The sequence below is a fragment of the Zophobas morio genome, unplaced genomic scaffold (assembly GCF_036711695.1).
Source record: "Zophobas morio isolate AGI-343-1 ecotype UQ-CSIRO unplaced genomic scaffold, CSIRO_AGI_Zmor_V1 ptg000026l, whole genome shotgun sequence".
Classification (NCBI taxonomy): Eukaryota; Metazoa; Arthropoda; class Insecta; order Coleoptera; family Tenebrionidae; genus Zophobas; species Zophobas morio.
The window spans coordinates 8319568-8343777 of record NW_026972131.1 but is presented as its reverse complement, the minus strand read 5'-3'; the positions used below and the strand labels follow the sequence as shown (position 1 = coordinate 8343777).

Genomic DNA, 24210 nt, shown 5'->3' with positions numbered 1-24210 from the left:
TATAATTATACATTAAAACAATACACGTGCTTAAAAAATATTTATATGTACATATATGTAGGTATGCGTTGTTTCTCGTATGTAGTGTGACTTATCGGCCGCGGTGACATGGCATTCACTAAAGGAAAGCCTGCAAGCGGATGTCGCGACGAGCCCAGAGAAGTCTCGAAGCGGCGCTCGAAAAGCCTCGAAGCGGAAGTCGTGAATACTTAATTCGAGAAAGAGCTCGATCGCCGAAATATGGATTTAAATAGAGGCCACCGTCAAGAACGAAGTCAAGAAGTCGAGTGAGCGAATTCATTTAAGTTGCGCCACGAAGTTATTTTGTCCATAGTTGCTGTAATAGTGTAATCCGAGTTATTAAGAAATAAATTGTTGAGTTTGAATCCAGTAATTATATTAGAGACAAAAACGAATAAGAGTTTTACAGCTCTGAACAGCAGAAACAATTTTTTATGGAGCCATTTATTTATTTTTATATATTCTAATTGGTATTTTCTCAGGCTTTGCAAATATGTTTTGTTTGAAATTTGGATGCAACTTTGCCAAGTTATTGAATTGTTTGAATACGAACGTTACCAAATTTACTATCCGCAAATGGTCTTTCAATAGAAATTGCAGACACTATATTAGAAAAATATTTTAAATTTTGAATAAGCACCCTGTATACTAAGACTCATTGATTGCCATTACAACTCCTCTTGCTTATTTCTCCATCTAATATTGGATCATATATCTTAAAAATAACCATACTGTTGTTTTTTTTTTGTGAATTTTTGCATTGTTAAGACATATGAAATAATATGAAAATATGCTTGTAAAGTCCTAATAAGAGGGTAAGCACACATGTAGAAATAAGAGTATGTTCTATTTAAAACACCGAACTTGTTCTGATTAAAAAACGGAAAACTTTGTTCAAACTAATCTGAAGTTATGCAACCCAAAAATCTGTATAACTATAACCGTGTTTTTTCTATTTCTAATAATTAATTAATGAGTAATTGAAAAACGTGTTTATTGATATATTTTAGAATAGAATTAGAATAGAATTTTTTTATTTGTGCTAAAAACATAAGTTTACACACGTCACAGAAAAGAAAACATTATGGATTAATAATAATAATTAACATCAACTCTAAAATACAATTTTCTAATTAATACAATATAGTATAATCTAATAATGAAATATACGATAAGTTAGGAATTGTTAAACTGCACTACTAAGTCATCAAAATTATTATTTAGAAACTCCTCTAATGAATAAAAGGCCTTCTCGATTAGATATGCTTTTAAATGTTTCAAGAAAATTTTGGATGTATAATTATTTCTAAGTACTTTTTTTGGTAAAGCATTTAAAAGTTTAATGCAAACATAATTAGTGCCATCTCTAGATTTTGTTAGTCGTAAATTTTTAAATAAAATATCTTGACGTCTTGTGCTGTAATTATGGATGAAATTGACTTTTGGATACAGATTGACATTCATAGTAATAAATTGCAAGCAACGGTATATGTAAAGAGAGGGTAATGTAAGAGTGTTCAATGAAGTAAAAGACTTTCTGCAATCGTCTTTGTATCCTAAATTGTCTATGATTCTAATTGCTCTTCGTTGTAATTTAAATATTCTTATTAAAAAAGATGAATGGCCCCAGACCTTAAGATAGAATAATCGAGATAGCTGTGAATTAATGCATAATAAACGTTGCGCAGATATTTAAGGGAAAGTTCATTAGCTAAGTTCCGAAGAACAAACGTGTTTTTTGCTATTTTGTCAGATAAATAGTTACCATGTTGATTCCAGTTAAGTTCTTTATCAATATAGACACCTAAATATTTTGTAAATTCAGCAAAACTATTAAGGTAATTACAAGTTCGTAATGTAAAGAGCATTGACACATTTTTGTCTCTATTTAGATGTAATCTGTTCGCAGTAAACCACTCTTCAGTCTTACTTATACATTTTTTACTTTGTCTTGAAACAATATCGACAGTAGTTCCTGTAGTACCAACGCAAGTGTCGTCAGCATAAAGCATTACATCAGCTTCGGGAATATAATTTGGAAGATCATTGATGAACAATAAAAATAATATAGGTCCCAAAATAGATCCTTGGGGATGAGGTTCCTTGTTGTGTTCTATTTTTTAAATAACTCATGATGAGATTTATGCTTGTCGGATGAAAGTTATAGAAGTACATTTTTCGTAGCAGAATATCATGCGATAAACAATCGAATGCTTTGCTAAGATCTAAAAAGTTATTTACGTAGAATTTTTTGTGCTCAAAGCTTTGAATAATACTATTTGTTAATGAATTTATAGCAGAAGATGTGGAGAATCCTTTACGAAAACCAAATTGAAAAGACGACAATAAATTGTAACTATTTAGATGATGTATCATTTGTTTTAACAACAATTTTTCAATAATCTTTGACAAGATCGGAAGTACGGATATGCTGTTTTCAGGCAATCTGGGAAGACACTTTCTTTAATACATATGTTAATAAGTTTGGTAAGTGGCCATATTAAAATATCTTTTACAGATTTGATAATAGGAACTGTTAATCCATAAATGTCTTTAGAGTTCTTATTTTGTAAGCTGTCAAAAGCATCACGTACTTGCACATATGAAACTGTGTTTGTTGTAAATTCTTTTACAACAAACACAAAAAAATATTATTTGGCAAAATTAATGACGTCACAATTGTGATTGAATTAGAAATTTTCTAGTTAATTCTTAAAATGGAGTCCGCGCGAAACAGCATTTAAAACCGTTTTTGAATTTGCACGAATTGGAAGAGTTTTATTACTGTCTAGAAGAAAACATCAATTTGCTGAGGAGAAAATAACAACTGGAAGGATTGTCACAAATATCCTACAAGCTGAAATAAGAAAAAAAGAAATTAAGATGCAAAAGATGCAATTGACAGCAATCAGAGTTCTACAACATAAAATTAACCTGAATAGAAATAAAATTGCCATTTGACAGCAATTCTGATTATTCCTTGTGAAAAACCACTCAGAGTTTCAGAAGACCAATAGTTCAGATACCACTTATAAAAATAAAAAATCTGTACTGAAAAATGAATGAACAAAAACTGAAAGATTTGTTGGACGTTTAGAAACTGTATTCCAGCTACATGAATTCCAAGCTGAGGAGATTGGGAAACCCACTACAAAAGAATGGAAGTTAGTGGAAGCAATTTTTGTCCTCAAACCAGGTAAACCTGGTAAAACTCTACATAAGAACACTTCTTATAAACGAATATCATTGCTCCAGACAATATTAAAACTATTTGAGAAATTATTGTTTAAAAACTAAATCCAAGAATAGAAAAAAAGCATTAATCTGACTTGAACCAACCAAATACACCATCATAGAGCAGGTTGATTTAATAGAAACAAATTATTCTATAGTTATTTAGACAGAACTTCCCTCGTTCCTAAAGTAGAGTACAACATAACCAGCTTTTTCAAATGATAAAATTGGATTCTTGGGAATTTTATTTTTTATGATAATCCCCTATGATATGAGTATGTTCCAAACTAGTTTTTCCATTACAAAATTTTGTGATTACTTCATCAACATTTTAGTAAGTATATCGATTTGATTAGAAGCAGTGTAGTACTGAAAACAGTATTGTATTCCCAAATTTTCGGGAAAATGGAGTGAGCCGCTTTTGATTTGATCAATAAAATAAATTGTTTTATTATTCACACGATATTCATAAATACGTTATAGACTTTGATAACAGTCGGTCCAGTAGTTTCGGAGATTATCTGACCGACACATACAGGCTTAGTCACAAAAAAATTACTTCTTAAAATTGTTCTTACGCAACCCAAAATACTAGTACCCTTTATAATGCTTTATCCATGATTGCTTTGAATTTGGCAGTGTCACTTCGACGTTAGTTAATTTTTAACATTTCTTTTTCATTGTTTATTCCGCTCTACAGCCCCATTGAATCGACATACCTCTATCACTCTGCTCTATACTGAAGCAGTAAGTGCTCTACCAATATTTTTCCGCATCACCCCAACATGCCCCAGATTTTCAACAGTTGTACCTACTTAGTAGTTAAATTGTTTAATTACTTTTTTAAGTTTACGTTGTACCCCTTGAATAATATGTCGTAAAAGTAATTTTTAGAAGTAATTCTTTCGTGACTAATCCGTATCATTGCAAAAGATGAAGAGGTGCTCGAAGTAAGTCCTGACAAATTTATTAGCGGCGCCAGCAGAGAATATTATCTCTGAGTGGTTGCGGTACGACTATGGACACTCGGGTAACCTCATTTTCCGCAATTGTCAAAATGACACTGCCAAAGTCCAAGCAATCATGGATTAAGTACTTCGTTCTAAATTCAGTTAGTATCAAGTGGTACACGATATTAGTATTTTGGGTTGCGTAAAAATAATTCAGAAGTAATTTTTTCGTTTCCAATCCTGTATAGATAAATTCTTGAATGTATTTAAAAGATGCAGTTTTTTCATCAGAGTATTACTTAATTGTACAGAGAGATCAGAAATGATTGAGAGAGTTGGTACCTACTGTTTTTTTTTTCTTCAAGTTGTCAACCTGATGACAAATCTGTGACAAATCATTGTAAGGTTATCTGATAACTCCAGTGGCGTGACTGGCAAACGGGACGGGTATCCAACCGGACAACCAAATTATGCAAATAATAATTGTACACACCTCAGAATGTCTTCCCAAGTTTATTTCAAAATATCATAGAAAATTAAAAATAAATAAATAAACAAAACTTAATACGGAAACTAAAGAAGCAGAAAAAGATTACAATAAATGTTCTCTTTGAATTTTCAAACACGTTGTGTAAAACTTGGAGACAGATAATGTTAATTTCACGGACTATAGCTTCTTGCAAGTCGTCTAAACTATGAGATGTATTGCGAAAAATGTTGTTTTTTAAGTGCCCAAACAAAAACAAATCTGGAGGTGTTAAGTCTGGTGACCTAGAAGACCATAATCCTCTACTAATCATTCTGCTAGAAAATATTTGTTCTAAATAGTCCAGCGTAGTAGCAGCTGTATGAGGAGTCGCACCGTCTTGTTGAATAGAACAATTTTCTCGTTCTTCTTCGTCCAGTTGATTTATAAAATTGTCTAAAATTAGTTTTCTATATTGGGCGGAATTTATCGTTTCATTAAAGAAGATAAGTCCAATTGTCCTTCTCCTAGAGATGGCAACCCAAACACCGAGTTTAATGAGGTGCATTTAAATTGTCAAGGAACCAGTGGTAGTAACGAATACGGACTTCAAAGTCTTGGGGGAAGAGATGTTGAGCCATGTGAAGTTTTTTTTTTAAGATTGTTTGACAACTTCAGTAATACATGAGCAAATGACTCGAGCATTCTAAAGAAATTTCGCCAAAAATTATATACAAAATCATTGGTATAGCTTGATTTTAATAAATAATTTGAAAAAACCAAGTTATGTCGATTTACCCGTGATACGTTTTTTATTGAATCTTTGAAAAACTACATATGCATATGAATTGTAGCTTTTCAAGTAAAATACGAATTATAACTCTGCAATAAATAATTTCCTTATGGTTTTAAAGGGGGTACATGAAAAAGTAGTTTAGTAATGTAATTATCACAGGATATGTCATCTGAAATCTACATATAAATATATGTATTTGTAACAACAAGGTTAAAATAAGACCAAATTAAAAAAACATATTCAAACAAACCGGTGCCGACATGTAAAAGTTGTTTTTTGAGAGTATTAAAAAAGTGCTATCTGAAATGAGTTTAATACTTCTTTTTTTCGCGTTCAACGCATGTGTGAAGCCTGAAGCTTTGAAATCGTAACAGAAATTCAAAACAGTCCCCATTTCAATTTCTCCAACAGTGAAATAGTGTGAGAATAACACTATAATAAGGTAAACAACTCATTAATGTTAGATAATTTACACACATTCTTATATGTGCAAATGAATATATTCTCTCGATAGATTTTACTAATCTAGGAAGATTCAATTTTAGATTAATTCAGTATGGAGACTTCCATGTTACTGCCGCGATATAATTCGGTACAAATAAGCGATGGAGCTGGATAATTATGCTTTATGGCAGCGATAAAATTAAACCTGAAATAGACATTTGTTTATATTATGTAAATAGATTCAATGAACTATTAAGTAACAGTAATACATTAATCACTACTCCAACACACCGAATTAAAATGCAAGTAAGTAATAAAGTGATTTGCTACACGTGCAATATAAAGACGTCAAAATGTCACACACCAGCAAGTTTTGTCTTCCTTATTGAACGTAGTGAATACAATTTTCGTAATAATTGCTTTACAGTGTCCGTACCACTTAATTTAAATCGTTATAAAGCACCACATCTCGCATATTCTTGGTTGAAGCTATATAAAACACCACTTTTACCGTAACTTTTACTATAACAGTTTGATAAAAATCTAAGTATCATGCAAGGTCTTAGATTCACATGTAGGTTGCGGCATCGTTTTCACTTATTTTAATATTACTTTTTGTGGGATTAAACCTACTTAACTTGTAACCTATGGCCAGTATGTAGGCCAATAGGTGAAATTGTTAATTGCCGTGTCCCAGCTGATTGTGGTGTTCAGTCACCAAAAAGATTAAACTGCAAGGATTCCTACTTATTTATTTAATAAGACGTTTGATATGCAGTGAGAATAAAACAATTATGTAACATCTACACGTAACAGAATAAACAATAAAATTTATTCTTATATTGGCATAACTGTTTGCCCAAGTATGGGAACAACTCGGGAACAATAAGTATTGTTCAACGAGTTGTAACTTTCTTACATGATTTAAAACTGTAAGTGTAGAGGATTGATGAGCATGTCACTTTAAAACACTCGGTGTATATGTTTGAGAGAGTTTATTTCGCTAATAGACTTACGACAGTTGGTTAACCTAGTATTACATTTACTTTCCACTCAGTAAACGTGACAAATCTGTGTGAAGCCATGAGGAAACAATGAGAAACAAAATGATTATTTCGTATCACTGAAGTACGAGATTGAAAATTTTGCTTTCAAATTATTTACTTATTAGTCAGTTACTAAAAGTATGTGCTTTTATAAATACAAGCCGCCCACCTAAGCAGATATGGAGAAGTCAAAAGTCTTTCCCAGATGTCGTAAACCAGGTAATTAAATTTCCTGTATCTGATTTTGCGCCTCGTTGATTAATTTAATTAGCTAAAATTAACTTAAGGTCATAGTGTCACTTACAACAATAAGTAAAGTGTGATAAAGAAATTAACGGAGAAAGTTTATAGAAATTCATTATAATGTTACGGATAAGGATGCAGGTACTAATTGAGTATTTTTATTGGACCGTTTTACTGAACGCAGGATTATGAAAACAATCATTCAAAGCAAAAATGTAGTTTAAAATAATGCCGCAAATACAAATTAATTTAGTTACCTGAATCATAAAAGATGAATCAAATAATCCGAAAATGTAAGAGTGTTTTCCTAGTTTAAATAGGTTAAGTTCTACCAGCTTTTTTTTCTGATAAAGAGCAAAACCAATATTTTGTTAAAGTATTTCACCGAGTATCTAAATATACTTACATATATATTATTTCATGTAAAATCTAGTATAAACTACACTCATCGGCATGAAAAACGGGTCAGCTAATATTTTTCTGAGTACAGTGGTTCGACGTGTTTACTACATAAACAGTTTATTTCACGGGATGCCTTGGAGAATGGCAGCAGTCTTACAGGTCCGTGGGGGCAATACCTGACGTCCTTCAACAATATGTCAATGATAATTGATTTTGTTTTTTTGTAAACTTTAATTTCGTTTTTCAGCTTTGTTTGATTATTGAATTTTTATCATTTTCTATTAAAATAACATAGTTCTTAGTTCTTTTTGGATAAAAGTATTACAATAAACGTTGCATAACAACATCAAAGTATTGCAACCGAAATTTTGCACATTTTCGGATCTTAAAAAAATAAAAATAAGGGGGGCCCGTTTTTCGTGCGAGTGAGTGTATAATATTGATTAGTTTTTAATCAGTAAAAGGCGGGTGAAATTAAAGGAAAAAATTGGTCGAAAGTTGTTTCGACAGAACTTCCCTCGCTCTTGAAGTACAATGAAACAATCCACCATTTTTGAAAAATTATAAAATTTGATTTTGCGGGTTTTATTTATTATGAGAATCCCTATAAATTAAAAAAACTGGTTGAAAGTTGTTTTGACAGAAAGTACCATTGGTTGCTTATAAAAGAGTCTGCAGGAAAAAGTTAAACTTAGCCCCGCCCACCCATCCGTTCTCTCATTTTTCTTCTTCAGAAATAAGAAATAAATCTTATGTCAAATAAGTAGTATAACAAAAAAATACATACGATTAACGCTTTTTTTAGCAGCTTACGTTCTATTAGTTCGCATTCCCACTTTACAAAAGAATATATAATTCACCCCGCCCACCCACCCCATCTCCATTTCAATGATTCCTTGGATCTAGTCAGAATGTAAGGTGGATCTCACAATTGGTTCATTGAAGAGAAATACAATCGTTAGAATGAGAACACCGTGTGTAGACGGGACTAGGACCTGCTAAGATAAGATTGATTTTGGTAAATGACATACCCTCTAAGAAAATGAAGAGTGGGTGGGAGGGGCTAGCACTTACTGAGATAAGACTGATTGTGCCAAACGACATACCCTCTAACAAAATAGAGGGCGGGTGGGCGAGTTAGTACTTGTTAAGATAAGATTTATTTTGGCAAATGATATACCCTCTAAGAAAAAAAAAGGGTGGGGATGATTAGCCAAATTTTGGCTAGCATTTAACCATCTACATGATATTTCTAACAAACATACAAAATTTAACAACAATCGGTCCAGCAGTTTCGGAGATACAGACAGACAGACAGACGGAAACGGGAGATTACTTTTTTCGTACTGTAGGGGTCATGAAACGTCGACAAAATATAAAAGCTTACACTCGGGAAGTAATGAACATATGTAAATTAAATATGTAATGTTCTAATGTTAAAGTAAATGTAAATGAGCATACTGTATGTTTCAAATGAGTTTTTACTTTACAAGATTTTTGTGATGACATCATCAACATTTTTTAAAGTACACGTATATCAACTTGGAATGTACTTCCCACAAAAATTATCGAACCACTTCCAGTTCTGGTGCATCGGACTACATGTAGCTGCCATATGCATTTTAGCGATAAAATATGCAAGGCAGTGCCAAATAATGACAATACTTAATGTGATTTCGACCGATATGTTTCTTTAGTATATTTAAATTCAAAATATACAAAATTTTGAGGGTGGTGCGATAATTTTTGTAGGGAGTATACTAATAATAACAGTATTGTTTTCCCAAATTTTCGGGCAAATGGAGTAGTCCGTTCTTGATTTGATCAATAAAATAAACTGATTCATTCATTAATTTTTTTGAGGCCACCTGCATAAGCAAATCTAAAAACTATGAATGCAATGACATATAAACTTATCATATTTTGCACACTATAGATGGGATTTATTCGGCAAAATTTGGACATGACGTCATAAATTTTTTGGAGGGATAAAGAGATATATATTGATTAAAAATTTACTATGCCTACAATAACTTCAAAACGTCTGCAACATTTCAGAACATTCGTTTTTGCAGCTTCTGATTTAATAAATAAAATAAATTGTTTAATTGTTAAAAATTTATTAATTTTTTTGAGTCATCCTGTATAACCAAATCTAAAAAATATGAATGTCATGATAAATCACAAGTATAAACGCATAATATTTTGCACATTTTGGATAGGATTTATTGAGGTGACGTCATTAATTTTTTGGGGGATAAGCAAATATATATTGATAAAAAAATTACCATGCTTGTGATAACTTTAAAACATCTGTAAGGTTGCAAAACATTTGGTTTTGCAGATTCAAAATTAAATTGCATGTAAATTTAAATGTTATGTAAATTTGATTTCTGTTTCCAAAAATCTGGATGTTTCGGGTAAAAATTCAATACGGATTCATAAACTACACGTGTATGTACAATATTGAGATGATTGTGGGGATGATTAGACAAGGTTTGGTGTGCGTTTTACCATCTGCATGATATTACATATAATATATTATGTAAAATTTTATATATACATATAATTTGGCAAAAATCGGTCCCGTAGTTTCGGAGATTATCTGTCTAACGTAAATCGTTATAGACAGCAGACAGACAGACAAACAGACAGACAGACAGACAGACAGAAAGGGAAGACCCATTTTTTCGTACTCTAGAGGTCATGACCCATCGAGAAAATATGAAAGCAGCTCGTCGTCCAATGGACTCGATTACAATACTTCCTTAGTTTACGCTCAGGAAGTAAAAATCTGTTGACACAATTTGACATAATTCATTTACCTATAATCCGTTTCTATAAAAAAAACATGCTGCATATGACATCGTGCTGCATTTTGACTATCAATTAGCTTTTTTGTAATTTTTTCAGAAAAGAAGATGTATTAAAAAATTGCTCTGAAATATTTAAATAATTTTATAGTCTGCTAAGACATGATTTGATGCTATTGGCACATCAGAGAGTATCTATCACAGAAATCTTTACGAAAAAAAATAGGATAATCTCAAAGTCACATTAATTTAGAAATTTGTAATATGTATAACACCAATAAAAGCAGTATGTATTTTCTATTTTACAAAAAAAATGACATAGGAACAACATTTTTTGCTTAATTCAAAACCAATAAATCTGCAATTAAAATTTTAATATTATCAGGCTGTGCCCTTAAAATCGAAAAAAACTAAAAGTAACGAAGAACTTAGAAATATGAAAAAAATAATTTTAAGAGTACAGACTAGGATTGTTATTCCTATGTCATTTTTTTTTGTAAAATAGAAAATACAGTTTTTTTTCCTCTTGTGAACTCTATCCGGGAACATACTGTACCTATATAGTAAAAATAAACGTTTAGCAGCCTCTACGACACAAGCTTTTTTTACTGTATCGTTTCTGTTAAACAAAGTTGACGATATATCTGGTGCGATTTCTGGAGTTTTGTTAGCTGAAAACAGTGTTGAAAACCGTGTTCTGAAATTTTCTTAAATAATTGAGATATTGATTTTTAAAAAAATATGTTATGGAAAAGTTTCACTAAAATAAAAAAAATATGATCACAAACTGTTTTTAACAAAACTGCCCTTGCGTTATACTATAAAGAGAATTATGGACAACTTATATGTATAATTTCACAACCATAAATCTGTTAATAACTGACATATTATATTCTGAAACTGTAGAGAAATTTCCATGCAGAAAACGTAGCGACAGGCGTTAACGCAAATTAGGCTGTTTTTCTTTTGTTTAGTAAAAGCCAATACAATTGGTTTAAAAAAAAACGGGACGAGATGAGCAAACCAGGTCCTCATAGGTTAATAAAAATCAATGGGAACAAAACATTCACGTCATTTCTCCCGTTTTTTTAAGAACCAAATTGTATTTGTTCTTACTGAACAAAAGAAAAACACATTATAGGCGTATAACCCACTATTAACACTAAATGTTTGAAAAATACATTTTGTGGACGTTAAAATTTTCAAAGTACACGCAGATAACATATATATCATACATTGATCCATCTAGAAGAAATTTAGTTTTAATATTTTATGCTTTTGCTGCATAAATATAAAATTAAAATTTTGTCGATGGTTCATGGTTTGTATAGTTTTGGAAATTTCATTCTACCCTATAAAATTTTATTGGCAATAACAAGACGGACAGTAATACAATATCAAGAGATATTTACAACTTGTCGCGTATCAATAATTCCCAGTTGTTAGAAAGAAGATAATCCAGGTCCAGGTCCGGACAGGGACCATCGTTACTCACGAACAAAAATGATTTTTATAAGTACAACTACCTTCTAAATGTTCTCCTACAAATTCGGGTGAACTGGTGTGAGCCATAAATATTTCTTATCATTGTACTACTGTCCGAAAACGTGGGTCTGCCACGATTTTATTCGACACGTATGTACCTTATCTCCGCAACTACTGGAGCAATTGCTGAATTTTGAAAGTACTTAAAAACAGTGCTGTAGATGATTAAACGCCAACGAAATTCGTTTGTTCATCCTCACCACTCATTTGATGTTTCTCAAAATTTTGTTAAGTAGATCCAATTTAAATTTTATAAGATAATATACTTCAATACTTATGCTTTATTTATCCGTCAAAAAAAAATTCAAAATTGTAGAAGAAAATTTGTTCCAGAAAATATAAAACTAACTGCTTTGAAATATTGTAAAAATTTTAAAGTTATCGCTTGTCAAAATTTATCCGCTAATTCCCCCAAAAACTGGATGACGTCGTTTCAAATTGTACTAAATAAATCCTGTTTAAAATATGCAAAATATTGTCGGTCCGTACTTGGGCTATTAATGGAATTATATGTTTAAACTTGCATATATAGTTTTTTGGAAAAAAAAAATTAAAATTGTGCGACAAAACAAGAGAGAGAGAGAACTACGAATAGATGATCAAGAGCCCCAGGAATAAAGTTATTACATCGAGTTTACTTCATAGAAGCGCTAGACAAAAATGTATCTAAACCCGTCCGGGTTTGTTATGCGAGCAAAATTGGTGGTTTTTGAGCAATTTAGTTATGGTTTTGTCTTCCAACGTTTCAGTAGAACTTCTCGAGTCCACTTGCTTTATGGGTGCTTTTAACTCAGCTTGCACATGATTGCTGCAGTTTCTTTTTATAGAATTTATATCAAATTTAACAGACAAATGCAATTGCAAATTTTGCAAGACACTACTAGCTTTCATTTTAATCAACAAAATTATCCTAAATCTTTACAGCAATCAGTATAGAAAGTTTCGCATTAAATGCGATATTTATGGCTAGAAAAATAAATTTTCTCAGGTTATTAATTCCGAAATAATGTCTTCTCTTAAATACTCCTAATACAATTTGTTCAAATCTAAAAAGTGCAGAAATTTCGTAAAATCAGATATCTTTATTATTCACACAAGAATCATATAACCAAAACTAATTTCCACGAGGTTATGCATATTTTGCAACACACTCAACAAAATTTCAAAATATTTTCAAGAATCGTAAATATTTCACTCAATATTTGATCACAAATTTTTGCTTACGAATTTTCAAATCAAAAAAAATATTGGCTTCAGTAAAACACCCGATCTATAAATACTCGATATCCATAGATAATAAATTAATTACGAAAAGAATAATATCAAATTTAATTACTTTGAATCTTTCATCACTTTTCTCATCTTGACAGACAAACTACCTCAACTAATTAAAATAAGCGTTTTGCTCTATAAACCTGATATTTAAATGTAACATCAACCAAATGCATAAATTTCATGGTTTGTTTTATTAATGAAAAAAAGCAGAATATTTTCAAAGAATTTCGTACAGCTACTCAGATGATGGATACTTTTATATCGAGTGGCTATTATTGTTTATGATTTTTTTGTCAGGTTGGCAACCTATTTAAAATTTTATGATGGCATATCTTGCGAACTGATGTACTAGCATGGATGCCAATGATTCAGAATTGCCAACACAAATTTTTAGTTCATGATCTTGAAGAAAATTCTTCTAACAAGGATGTTTTTCTAAACGATGATATATGCTGATCTGTTGTCACCAGCTTACCGTATTCAGAAGCAGCAAATAAATGTATCAGCTGGCGTTAATGTGAATTTTTATGACAGCAATAATTCAAACATATTGATTCTGTAACAGTTTTTCAATGACTGATTTATAAGAGAAGTTGGTGCAGCTGTTTCCGCTGAAACAAAATATTACTTTCATCGACAAGTAATCGCATATTTTTCTCTTTATGATTAGGATTATGAAATTAATAGAGCAAAACATTTTGTTCCAGTTAATTTATTTCATAGTCTTTATTTAAAAACCGCAATACTTCTGTTTCCTCAATTACAGCATGAACAAGAATTGCTGTTTAAATAATCGACTTTGTCGACAAAAAAAAGGAAGAATAATAAATTGGTATTTACCAGAACGTTTGGAAGTGATGTAAATGTGGATATTTGAAAGGAGTGATAAATCAAGTCTTGTCTTCATAGGGGGGAAAAGTTTGAAACATCAGCATGTTAACTGACCCACTATCGAATGACGATCTTCAGATAACTTAGTTACTTTACAAAAAAACAATAACATTTTGGCATTTAAGAGAGAAAGATTTTATCAAGACTCAAGTGTTACTGATAAGCCTGACCGATATATTTTTTGGTAAATATTTACCTAAAAATTGAAAATGACAAAAGTAATTGTGCAAATTAATCTCTAAAATGGTATTAATTTAAGTATTTACAAACAGTGATTGCAGATCTCACAAATATTGTTCTACAAATGAACATTAGGTAATTCTGCAATTGTACATTAAATGACAAAATGGAAACCGGAAATAGATTATTATCAAAATCTTCCTTTTTTTAACTTGATACTCACATTTTTGAAACATTGAAACATGCTTTGAAAATTTACATAAAGCATACACCCTGTTTCTTTTTAGGGAAAATTATAATAATCACAATACAATACTGTCGACTGTATCCAACTTTCAAAGAAAAAAAATTCGGCATTCAAAGAGGTATCGAGATAATAAACATGCCATTTTTGTAGATTAATAAAATGTTGCAAGTTCGAGGTTAAAACGGTAATTAAACATGAAATTACAGACCCCCAATTGATGCTTGACGGTCGTTAAACGCTGAACAGAGGCGTAGAAGAATGCATAAGAAAAGGTTATTTTTACAAAAATACCATAATAACGTGAACTATATTTTTTTATATCTGTTGGTCCGACATGGCAACATCATATTATGATGGATACAAAAGCTATTAATACAAAAAACAATGCATTCCGCGACAAGAAAACGATCCAAATGCACTTCATTTGAGACCAATTGATTATCTTTCAACTGATACAAAAAGTACCTATATAAAGACTGAAAGTGGTTAGTAATCAGAAAAGTTAAAAGAATTACAAAAAAATCAAATTGAAACTTTGTAAGATTTAAAATGAACGAACACTTTGAACGATTGACGTCAAATATTTATACGAAATTTACTATGGTGTTCTTGTACAATATGTTTGTCATTCAAAATTTGTATTGTACTCGTATGTTCCAATTAATGTAAGATTAGATTTAACATTTTGTCCGGATTTTTAGCTGACATACTGCACATATTTATTAAACAAATATAAACCTTTTGTTAATTTAATGCATTTTTTTATATGTACAAATTCAGAAAAAGCTTTAAGTATATTAAAAATTTTAAATTCATAAGCATCAGCTTATTACAGTAAAAAATGGTTTCGAACCATTTGCTTTTTAAAATTCATTTTGTATTAATCTTAGTGTTTCACAGACAGTATGTAAGTAGTTTTTGAAATTTGTAGATAAAAAATATTAGTTACCTATTTCAAACTGAGGAAACCACATACATTTCAACAATCTCTAAAGTCATGAAATGCATCAAATTAGATTGTTGCAGTTAGCACACTAATTAAAACAGAAGTTGAAACACAACAAATGCAGTTTAAAACCTTAAATGATGAAATAAATATTTAATTAAGTTTTCTTCATAAAATTTATCAACTACGTTTGGTTATTTTGTTATTGTAAAAATTGGTCGAAGGTTATTTTAACAGAACTTCCCTCGCCCTGTGATGACGTCCACAACATTTTTCTTACAAAGACATTTTTTTTTGGATAGGTGCGGTCTAATATTAATGATAACAGTATTGTACTCCCAAATTTTCGGGAAAACGGAGTGAGCCGTTCCTGATTTAATCAATAAAATAAATTAACTCTTCCATTAACTTTTCCGAGTGACCTGTATAAGAAATTTAAAAATTTTTAATGCAATGATAAATCATAAGTAGACTCATCATATTTTGTACATTTTGGATAGGATTGAAAATTTAACACGAGTTCACACATGACAAGTGCAGGAGTATCTTATTTTATAGAATTTCAAAAAACTTTTTATTATAAATGTTGGAGATGACGTCATCCCATTGGTGGTGGGGATGATTAGCCAAATTTTAGTTAGCATTTAACCATCTACGTGGTATTCCTAATATATATTCAAAATTTGACAACAATCGGTCCAGTAGTTTTGGAGATTACTTGTATAATAAAAATGGATACAGACACCAGACAGACAAACAGACAGGTAGACGGAAACGGGAGACTACTTTTTTCGTAGTCTAGAGGTCAAGACACGTCGAGAAAATATGAAAGTGGCAATTCGGCCGATGGACTCGATTACTATACTTCCTTAGCTTATGGATGTTATAGTTCTGAAATGGTTAGTTCAAATTGTTTACATTTGTAATAAATAAAATATATCTGAAGAAGATGACGTTATAACATCAAAAGTAAAGAAATCAGAGAAAAATTCAAATTATAAGTGGTCCTTCTAAAATGTTTGAAATGATTTCATTATTTTTACAGATATATATTTTATGACCAGTTTCTGTGTAGATGTATCGAATCGCCAAGGGTTACAGGCAGACGGACAGACAGGCGACAGACAGACGGAAACTCGGGATATGTTTTTCATACTACATAGGGGTCATGAAACGTCGAGAAAACCTGAATTTTCCCATTTGTCAAATGGAACCTACTACAGTATTTTGCTCAATAAGTAAAAAGTATAAAAAGTCAAGTATTGAATGTTTTAAATTAAACTATAACCTGGCTATTTTAGAAAAATCTCCCACGAATTTGTAAGGTGTTCAATAAATAATATGCGGACTTCCCACTGGGTGATAGTGAAAGGTGATTCGTGTTTATTAACTTAATGAAATAATGTCTATATTTTACGCCTTCTAACAACACATTTCGATATATATGTATGTTTATGAATTATACACTAAATTTGCGTACTTAAAATGGATTAATTCTGACAACACACAATGTACCGTATTTTACTGTATTGTGTCCCAGTGTCTTTTTAAATACCGTTTAAGTGATTCGTGGTATATTGCTCAAACTTTATTCAAATATTAGCTCTTGATGGAGCACTGAATTAAAAAAAAAACACCTTTTTATGCATTAAATATATATAATTATTGTTTAATCACAAAGCCTACTGTGACTTAACATTTAAATTCTAACTTATGATAGTTAATTATGTTTGGAGTTTTATTGCTAGTTCCTATCTTTCTCGAATACAAGAACGATCCATTATAAAACGTGTGTTGCAATTCTTACATTTGATGAATTCAAAAATGAAATGAGAGTTTGTTAACTACCATATATTTTTTGCAAACAAAAATTATTACCTAATCAGAGATCAATAATGTATAAGTACTAATAATCTGTCACGTATATATTAATTAATTAAACAGAAGACAACAAAAATTAATAGTTAACAAACAAACATTTTATTCATGTAAAAAGGACTTACCTTATTTAAAGATCATAATCAAAACTTTAATGTTAAACCATAGTTTGTTTTATGTATGTTTGACTAATAAGATGTTGGAAAATTTACATAATATTTATCAGGGACTAATTAGCTATCCAAATTACAGTAGTGTCGAATATTTCCTGAAGCAGTGCGGAAGGACACCAAGATCGGCTCGGAGGACGGGAGCAGCGCGTCGCAGGGTGCAACTCAGGGGTCACTCTTTCTATATCGGTGCCGCAGCGCTTCAGGCGCAAAACCATGTTGTCTTACATCAAAATTAAATTTGGTTGTCAGCTTATTTCGTCTAAGTCATGTTTATTCACCATCGTTGTTTTTTGACAATTGTAAACTGAAAAATTATTTGTATATCATAATTTCATCAGAAACGTTAGGATATAAGCAAATACACCTGAGTTGATAACACACTTTAATTTTTATAATTTTTACTGTTTTATTTTATGCTGACAACTGCACAAGAAAGCTGGTTGTAGTTTTTCAATTTTTTATTATATTTACATTACAAGTTTCTATAGAACAATAAAACAAAAAACTAAATTTATGAGTCAACTCTGACAACACAAGAAATTGTAGGTAAAAGAACGAACAGATGCCGTGGAAAAACCACGATTTATAAAGTCATTACCAGCAGGAATAGTAGTTATATGAATGTTTCGAAAATCACAGCTTTCTCTAAGTTTAAATTTTATTTCTGGTAAATTATCGTTTTCTCACATTTGGAAAAAAGTTTCGTTGTAAAGCAAAATATGAGAAAATTATTATCGCAAAATTGTTTTCTAACAACTTTTTAGAAGTCTGTGTTTAGGTATACTGTTATTCACTTTGTTGTCTTGCCATGGTATGCAATACTAGTTAAAGTTTGTCTAGAATTATTAGAATTTTATGGACTCCCAAAGTTAATTCGTTTTACAGCCCTGTTGTCAATTGTATTGTACAGCTGAAGAGCCGGGCGAACTCAGGTACAGAAAACATCGGCTTTCCCCTGACAGGCTCTTTACCTGTACAATAGAATTGACGCCTGGGCTGTAAAACGAATTAACGTTGGAGTCCATAAAATTCTTATAATGCTGGACAAACTTTACTACGCTACACCGTATACAGGGTGTTTATTAAAGATGCCGCAAAAATTCAGGGGGTTATTTCTTGGATTATTTTAAGATTTTTTTCTTTGTCAATTAATGACGGAAAGATTAGATGCCTGCATTCTAGCTGGTGTTAGTCATTTTCAGCAGTTTTTGTGGATTAATAAGAATATTTTAATATAATTTGAATTAACAAAGCATTGTTTTCTTATCTTCTTCTTTTATCGCCCTGTATCTTCCAAACAGAACAATTAATTGTTCATATTCAATTAAAAAGTACCACGACTAATGATTAAAAATAAACTTTCAGAATATGAATGATATAATGTCCACTAAGTATACGTTCGAAATAAAAAAACTCTTACCTTCTTGATATGAATGTATCAGTTTTGGTAAATAGATACGACACGATCCAAAAAAGGGGCCCAAAGGAATCAGAATCAGTATATTGAAGATGTGACAGATCTTGGGTTAGTGCATATTGAAAATAGAACAATCTCAGACGTATTAGCATAGTCTACTCATATGTGAAAATTTTTTTTTCACGTGGTATAAGATAACATAAAACATCATGCTACTATGATTCCAGAATTTCAGGGAAATTGAATAAACCTGTCTGTGAAATGGTCGATGAAAAAATCGGTTCACACGTTAAACGTTATTTCCCGTATAGACAGCTGTAAACACAAATATAAATGTCACAGGTTATATGTTTTTTATCTTTACTTCCTGAGCGTAAGCAACAGTACGAAGAAATAGGTCTTCAGTTTCCGTCTGTTTGTCTGTCCGTCTGTCTGCCGTCTCGAATTTTTATTAGACACATAATCTCCAAAAGTACTATGCCCATTGTTGTGAAATTTTTTATTTTCAAACGTCATATAACTGACACTTATATCACCCTCTTACCGGGGTTTAAGTGTCATTTCTATGACACCGTGTTTGAGCGGCGCATAAGTACTACTTATACTCCAACTCATAGTGGTTGACAACCATAGTAACTATGGTAAGTGAAATCAAGGCAATTCCTTAATGAAGCAAGAAGATAGGAAATAATCATTTCAAAAGAAGATTAATCGTTTGAAAATAAAATATTGTAGTTCATTCGGAGTTTAAGTGACTTCATGTGACTCGTATGGACTTAATTCGCCTCGCTATCGCTCGGCGTTTAATCGTCCATACTCGACACATAAAGTATCACTTAAACTCCTAATAAAATAAATATCTATTATTTATATTAGGCATATCATGTAGATGGTAAAGCGATGACCAAAATTTGTCTAGTCGTCCCAACCAACAATGTGATGACGTCATTTCAAAATTGTACATAGTAAATGGGTTTTAATCTGTATAAAATAACATAGTCCAGATTTTAGGAAAAAAATATTTGCTTATCCCCTCCAAAAAATTGGTGACCTCAACTCAAAATTTTGCCGAATAAATCCTATTTAAAATAATTTATCATTTCATTGAATTTGCTTATACAGGGTGACTCAAAAAAATTAATGAAAATTGACAAATTGTTTCAGTATCACCTATCTATCTTTGCTTTCAAGTTATTTTTCTCTGCATCTCCGCCGTACTTGCGTCGTAAATTTTATACAAGGAAAAGTATGTTAAACTCAAATCTGTCATTAAGGAATCTTAAAGAACTGTCAATGCCAAAGCATTACACATCTATCTTTCTGAGATCTTTCACGTATAATATTATCAAAGTTTACAATAAATTTTTATTAGACTTTAATTCGAGTTCCTCCAGCAATTGTTTTAGGAAAAAAATAAAAATGTGCTTGATTAACACTTAGGTTTAAGTTCATTATTGTGGTTCTATTGCTCCTTGCTAACTTTTTGTTATTATTATTGTTATTATTTGTATAAATTTAGTTTCTAATTATGGATTATTTAATTTACATTTAATTAGTTTAAACTGTTTAATTTGATCATTACCTAGCTGACTCCTGTGTAGATATTTATTCCGTTTTTATGTATAAACTGTTTAGTTAATTTTATTTCCTTGTAAATCTAAGGTTAAGTGGAATAGCCTATGGCTAGACTTCGCCTATTATTATTTAATAAAGTCCTATTATCGTTATTATTATTAATGCGTGAATTTATTTTATTGATTTAATCAGGAACTGCAAAACCGAATGCTTTGAAATCATGGAGACGTTTTAAAGTTATCATAAGCATGGTAAATTTTTATTCAAAATGTAGTTGCTCATCCCCCCTAAAAAATTGATAACGTCACCTCAAAATATTGCTGAATAAATCCTTAGATCTCAAAGATACAAAATATGATGAATCTATACTTGTGATTTATCACTGTACACAATACTATTTTTTAGATTTGTTATACAGGGTGTCTCAAAAAAAATATGACTAAGTCAATTTATTTTATTGATTAAATCAAGAATTGCAAAAACTGAATACTTTGAAATCTTGCAGACGGTTTAAAGTGATTGTAAGCATAGTAAATTGTTAATCAAAATATATCTGTTTATTCCCCCCAAAAAATTGAAAAGGTCAACTCAAAATTTTGCCGAATTGAAGTTTTTACTTATGATAATTTTTTAGATTTGCTTAAACAGGTGGCTCAAAAAAAATTAATGAATGTGTCACTTTATTTTATTGATTAAATCAGGATCTGCTTACTCTATTTTCCCAGAAAATTTTGAGAATACAATACTGTTATTTTTAGTATTACACTGCACCACTCAACTCGAAAATCATGGATGTTTAATTGCATTTCAGGAGCGAGGGAAGTTCTGTCGAAACAACTTTCGACTAACTTTTTAACATTTATTTTATAATTTTTTGAGAACAAACAACTCTGGAAACCATAAAATTTGGGAGTCCAAATTAATGGCTAAGTACTATTGCTAATAATAAAAAAAGGCGACAGAAAAAGTTACTTTTTCTGACGCCGTCTAATATAAGATTCTCCAGTTTCGGGGAATAATTGTAAAAAAAATTGACCTGACAGACAAAATGAATAACCCACATTTTCGTATTCCATGAACCATGAGATACCCAGAAAACATGAAATTAAACACTTGTCTAAATCAAACTGTTAAAAATGCTCACCTGTCTCTAGAGAAGTGATTCATTACAAAAAAAGCTCTTTAGATAAACTCCAGTAAACCTGTTGTTGAGTGAAAGCTTGTTTCAGTATGAAATTTACAGAATCTAGTACTTGATAACATTTTACTTCTTTTGTACTAGCAGTTCAAATATGTAAATCTACATTGGAAATTTCATAGTGTGACTTGTAAAGGATTACAGTATACTTTAAAGTTTTTAAATTCTAAATTCGTGACACAAAAATTCTACTGAATATCCGTATGAACCAATATTGTTTTCCAGTCAAAAATCTTTATAATTGAACTGAATTCTTGATCATTAATTACATCATGAACTTTTTCAAGTCAGTGATTGCTATCACATGCTCTATTGGCAACGCATACTTGATCATCAACTGGAAAGTAAAGAAAAGTTCCTCTTTATGACTCTTTAGATTTTGTAAACATTATAACTAGTCTGTGGTTATAAGACAATCATGTAACAGCAAAAGGTATTGTAATATTTTTAACTCCATTTTCGGACGTCGTTCAATATACCTTTGAATTAAATCTTCATCACTATCACTATCAGTATTTTCACAATAGAGAGCGTACCATACATGCCTATCATATAAAATAAATATACTATTTTATACCCTGCATACAAAGAGCATTTTTCTTTGTGCTTTCTATTATGTTGTTATTTCCTTAACTTATTTTAAAATGTTTGGTTTTATCCAACAATGAACCGAAACTTTTTCTTCATCTTAATTTTCTTACCCGAAACTAGTTGTGTCCATCCACACACATGAAAGACTGTAGTTGAATGACAGAAGAAAAACAGAATCATGGCACAAATGGTCAATAGGGCACTAACCACCGCTAGGCCAACAAAAACAGTGGCGGCCTGAAAAGCACTGCTCGCAATGCTCATAAAGTCATCGAGTCTGCCCTTGCATTGTTCACCAGTCTCTTCCGCATAGCACACGGACCACAGACCGAATTTGCCTGGGGTTTCGCTGTCGGTGTCGCCGATCCACTCGGGGGTAACGAAGGACACTACGCCGATGATGGCGTAACAAATGGTGAAGATGGCCCAAAGGACGCCGATGGCTTTCGAGTTGCGGACGTAGCTCGTGGCGTAAATCTGGGACGAGTCCACATATTCGATTTTTGAGCCCATTCTCGAAGATCGCACTCACAGAGAACACATAGCGAGAAGATGGCGGTACTCTCCGCAACAAACACAGACTGAGGTATGATTTCACCTTCTTTTACCTGACACACCTGAATACCAAGTCTTCCCACCTGTACAGACTATGCTTAGTAAGGGAGGGGAGTGTTCTTCGGTAAATGTACCTATGCTGAATGTTGATTAGTATTTGCCGATCGTGCAGAATGAGCTAAATTTAGACACAGAAACGATACATAGGACGATTTTCTGCTAATTAAATGAAATAAAACTAGGTTTTCAATCAACTGATCCACTTTCTGCGTTTAATTAAAGGCATGATTAAATTTCTCAGCTTATCAGACAACACTTTTTTAGCAAATAAAAAACCTCTGCTTTCGTCTTAAATGTTTATCATTAAATGATATTCTATATCCGTGCTAAATTAAAAACAAAATCACTTTTCACTCATTTAATATAATACTTTTAGTTTTCTTCCTTGATAAAGAAGTTATTAGAAGGAGAAAACTCGTAAGGTCTTTCTGGTAAACTTTTGAAACTTATGGGGTCATATTTAGTAGTAGACTGCAATGGCTTTTTATTATCTTTGTTTAAATTAAAGTCGGGTGTTCCCCAAGGAGCCAACTTTGGGCCTTTACTTTGTTATATTTTTATCAACAATTTAATTGCCACGTTTTACATATGCAGATGGTGCTAACCTTCTTTGTGTTATTAATGTTAGCGATGCCATACGACTTCAGGATGACTTCGATAAACTTGCAGTTTGGTATTTTAAAAATAACCTTCAGTTAATTATTAGCAAAAAATGTAAAGTTGCATCATTTGGTAAAAAAAACTCTGTTATTGCATTTGATTACATTGATGGAGAACCCATAAGTAGGTGTGATGTTGTAAAATTTTCACTCTCTTAGATTTATAATTAGTCTGAAATGGAGCAAACCGCGAGCTAATGAGATGATTAAATAGGTGCAGTGTAATACAAATAATAATAGTAACTCTTTCATACTCAAATTTTCGAGAACATGTGGTAGCCTTACTTGATTTGATAAATAAAATAGACTGCCTCATTCATTAAATGTTTTAAATCACCCTATATAAATACCTCTAAAAAATATGAATGCACTGATGAGCTACAAGTATGGTTAGACCGATAATTTTTGTATATCCTATGTAGCATTTATTCAACAAAATTTTGAGATAACGTAATTAATTTTTTTGGAGGGGATAAGTTTTGATTACTCACTCAATTTTAAAATATTTCCAATATTTCAGAGCATTCGGTTTCACAGTTTCAAAGTTAAATTGCAAAAGGTTGTTATACAATGTTCATTTTTTACCTCCTGAACGCAAGCTAAGG

General features: G+C 31.3%; 1 protein-coding gene across 1 annotated transcript in view; it reads right to left on the bottom strand.

Moving 5' to 3' along the window:
- The window catches only part of Tmhs (Tetraspan membrane protein in hair cell stereocilia), a 33797-nt gene extending 10854 nt beyond the window's left edge, over nt 1-22943 (bottom strand). The window contains exon 1 of the mRNA XM_064065511.1: nt 22442-22943. Within this exon, the coding sequence (XP_063921581.1) occupies nt 22442-22844 (403 nt within the window). The 5' untranslated portion in view covers nt 22845-22943. The remainder of the gene's footprint in view (nt 1-22441) is intronic.
- Nucleotides 22944-24210: the final 1267 nt, after the last annotated feature.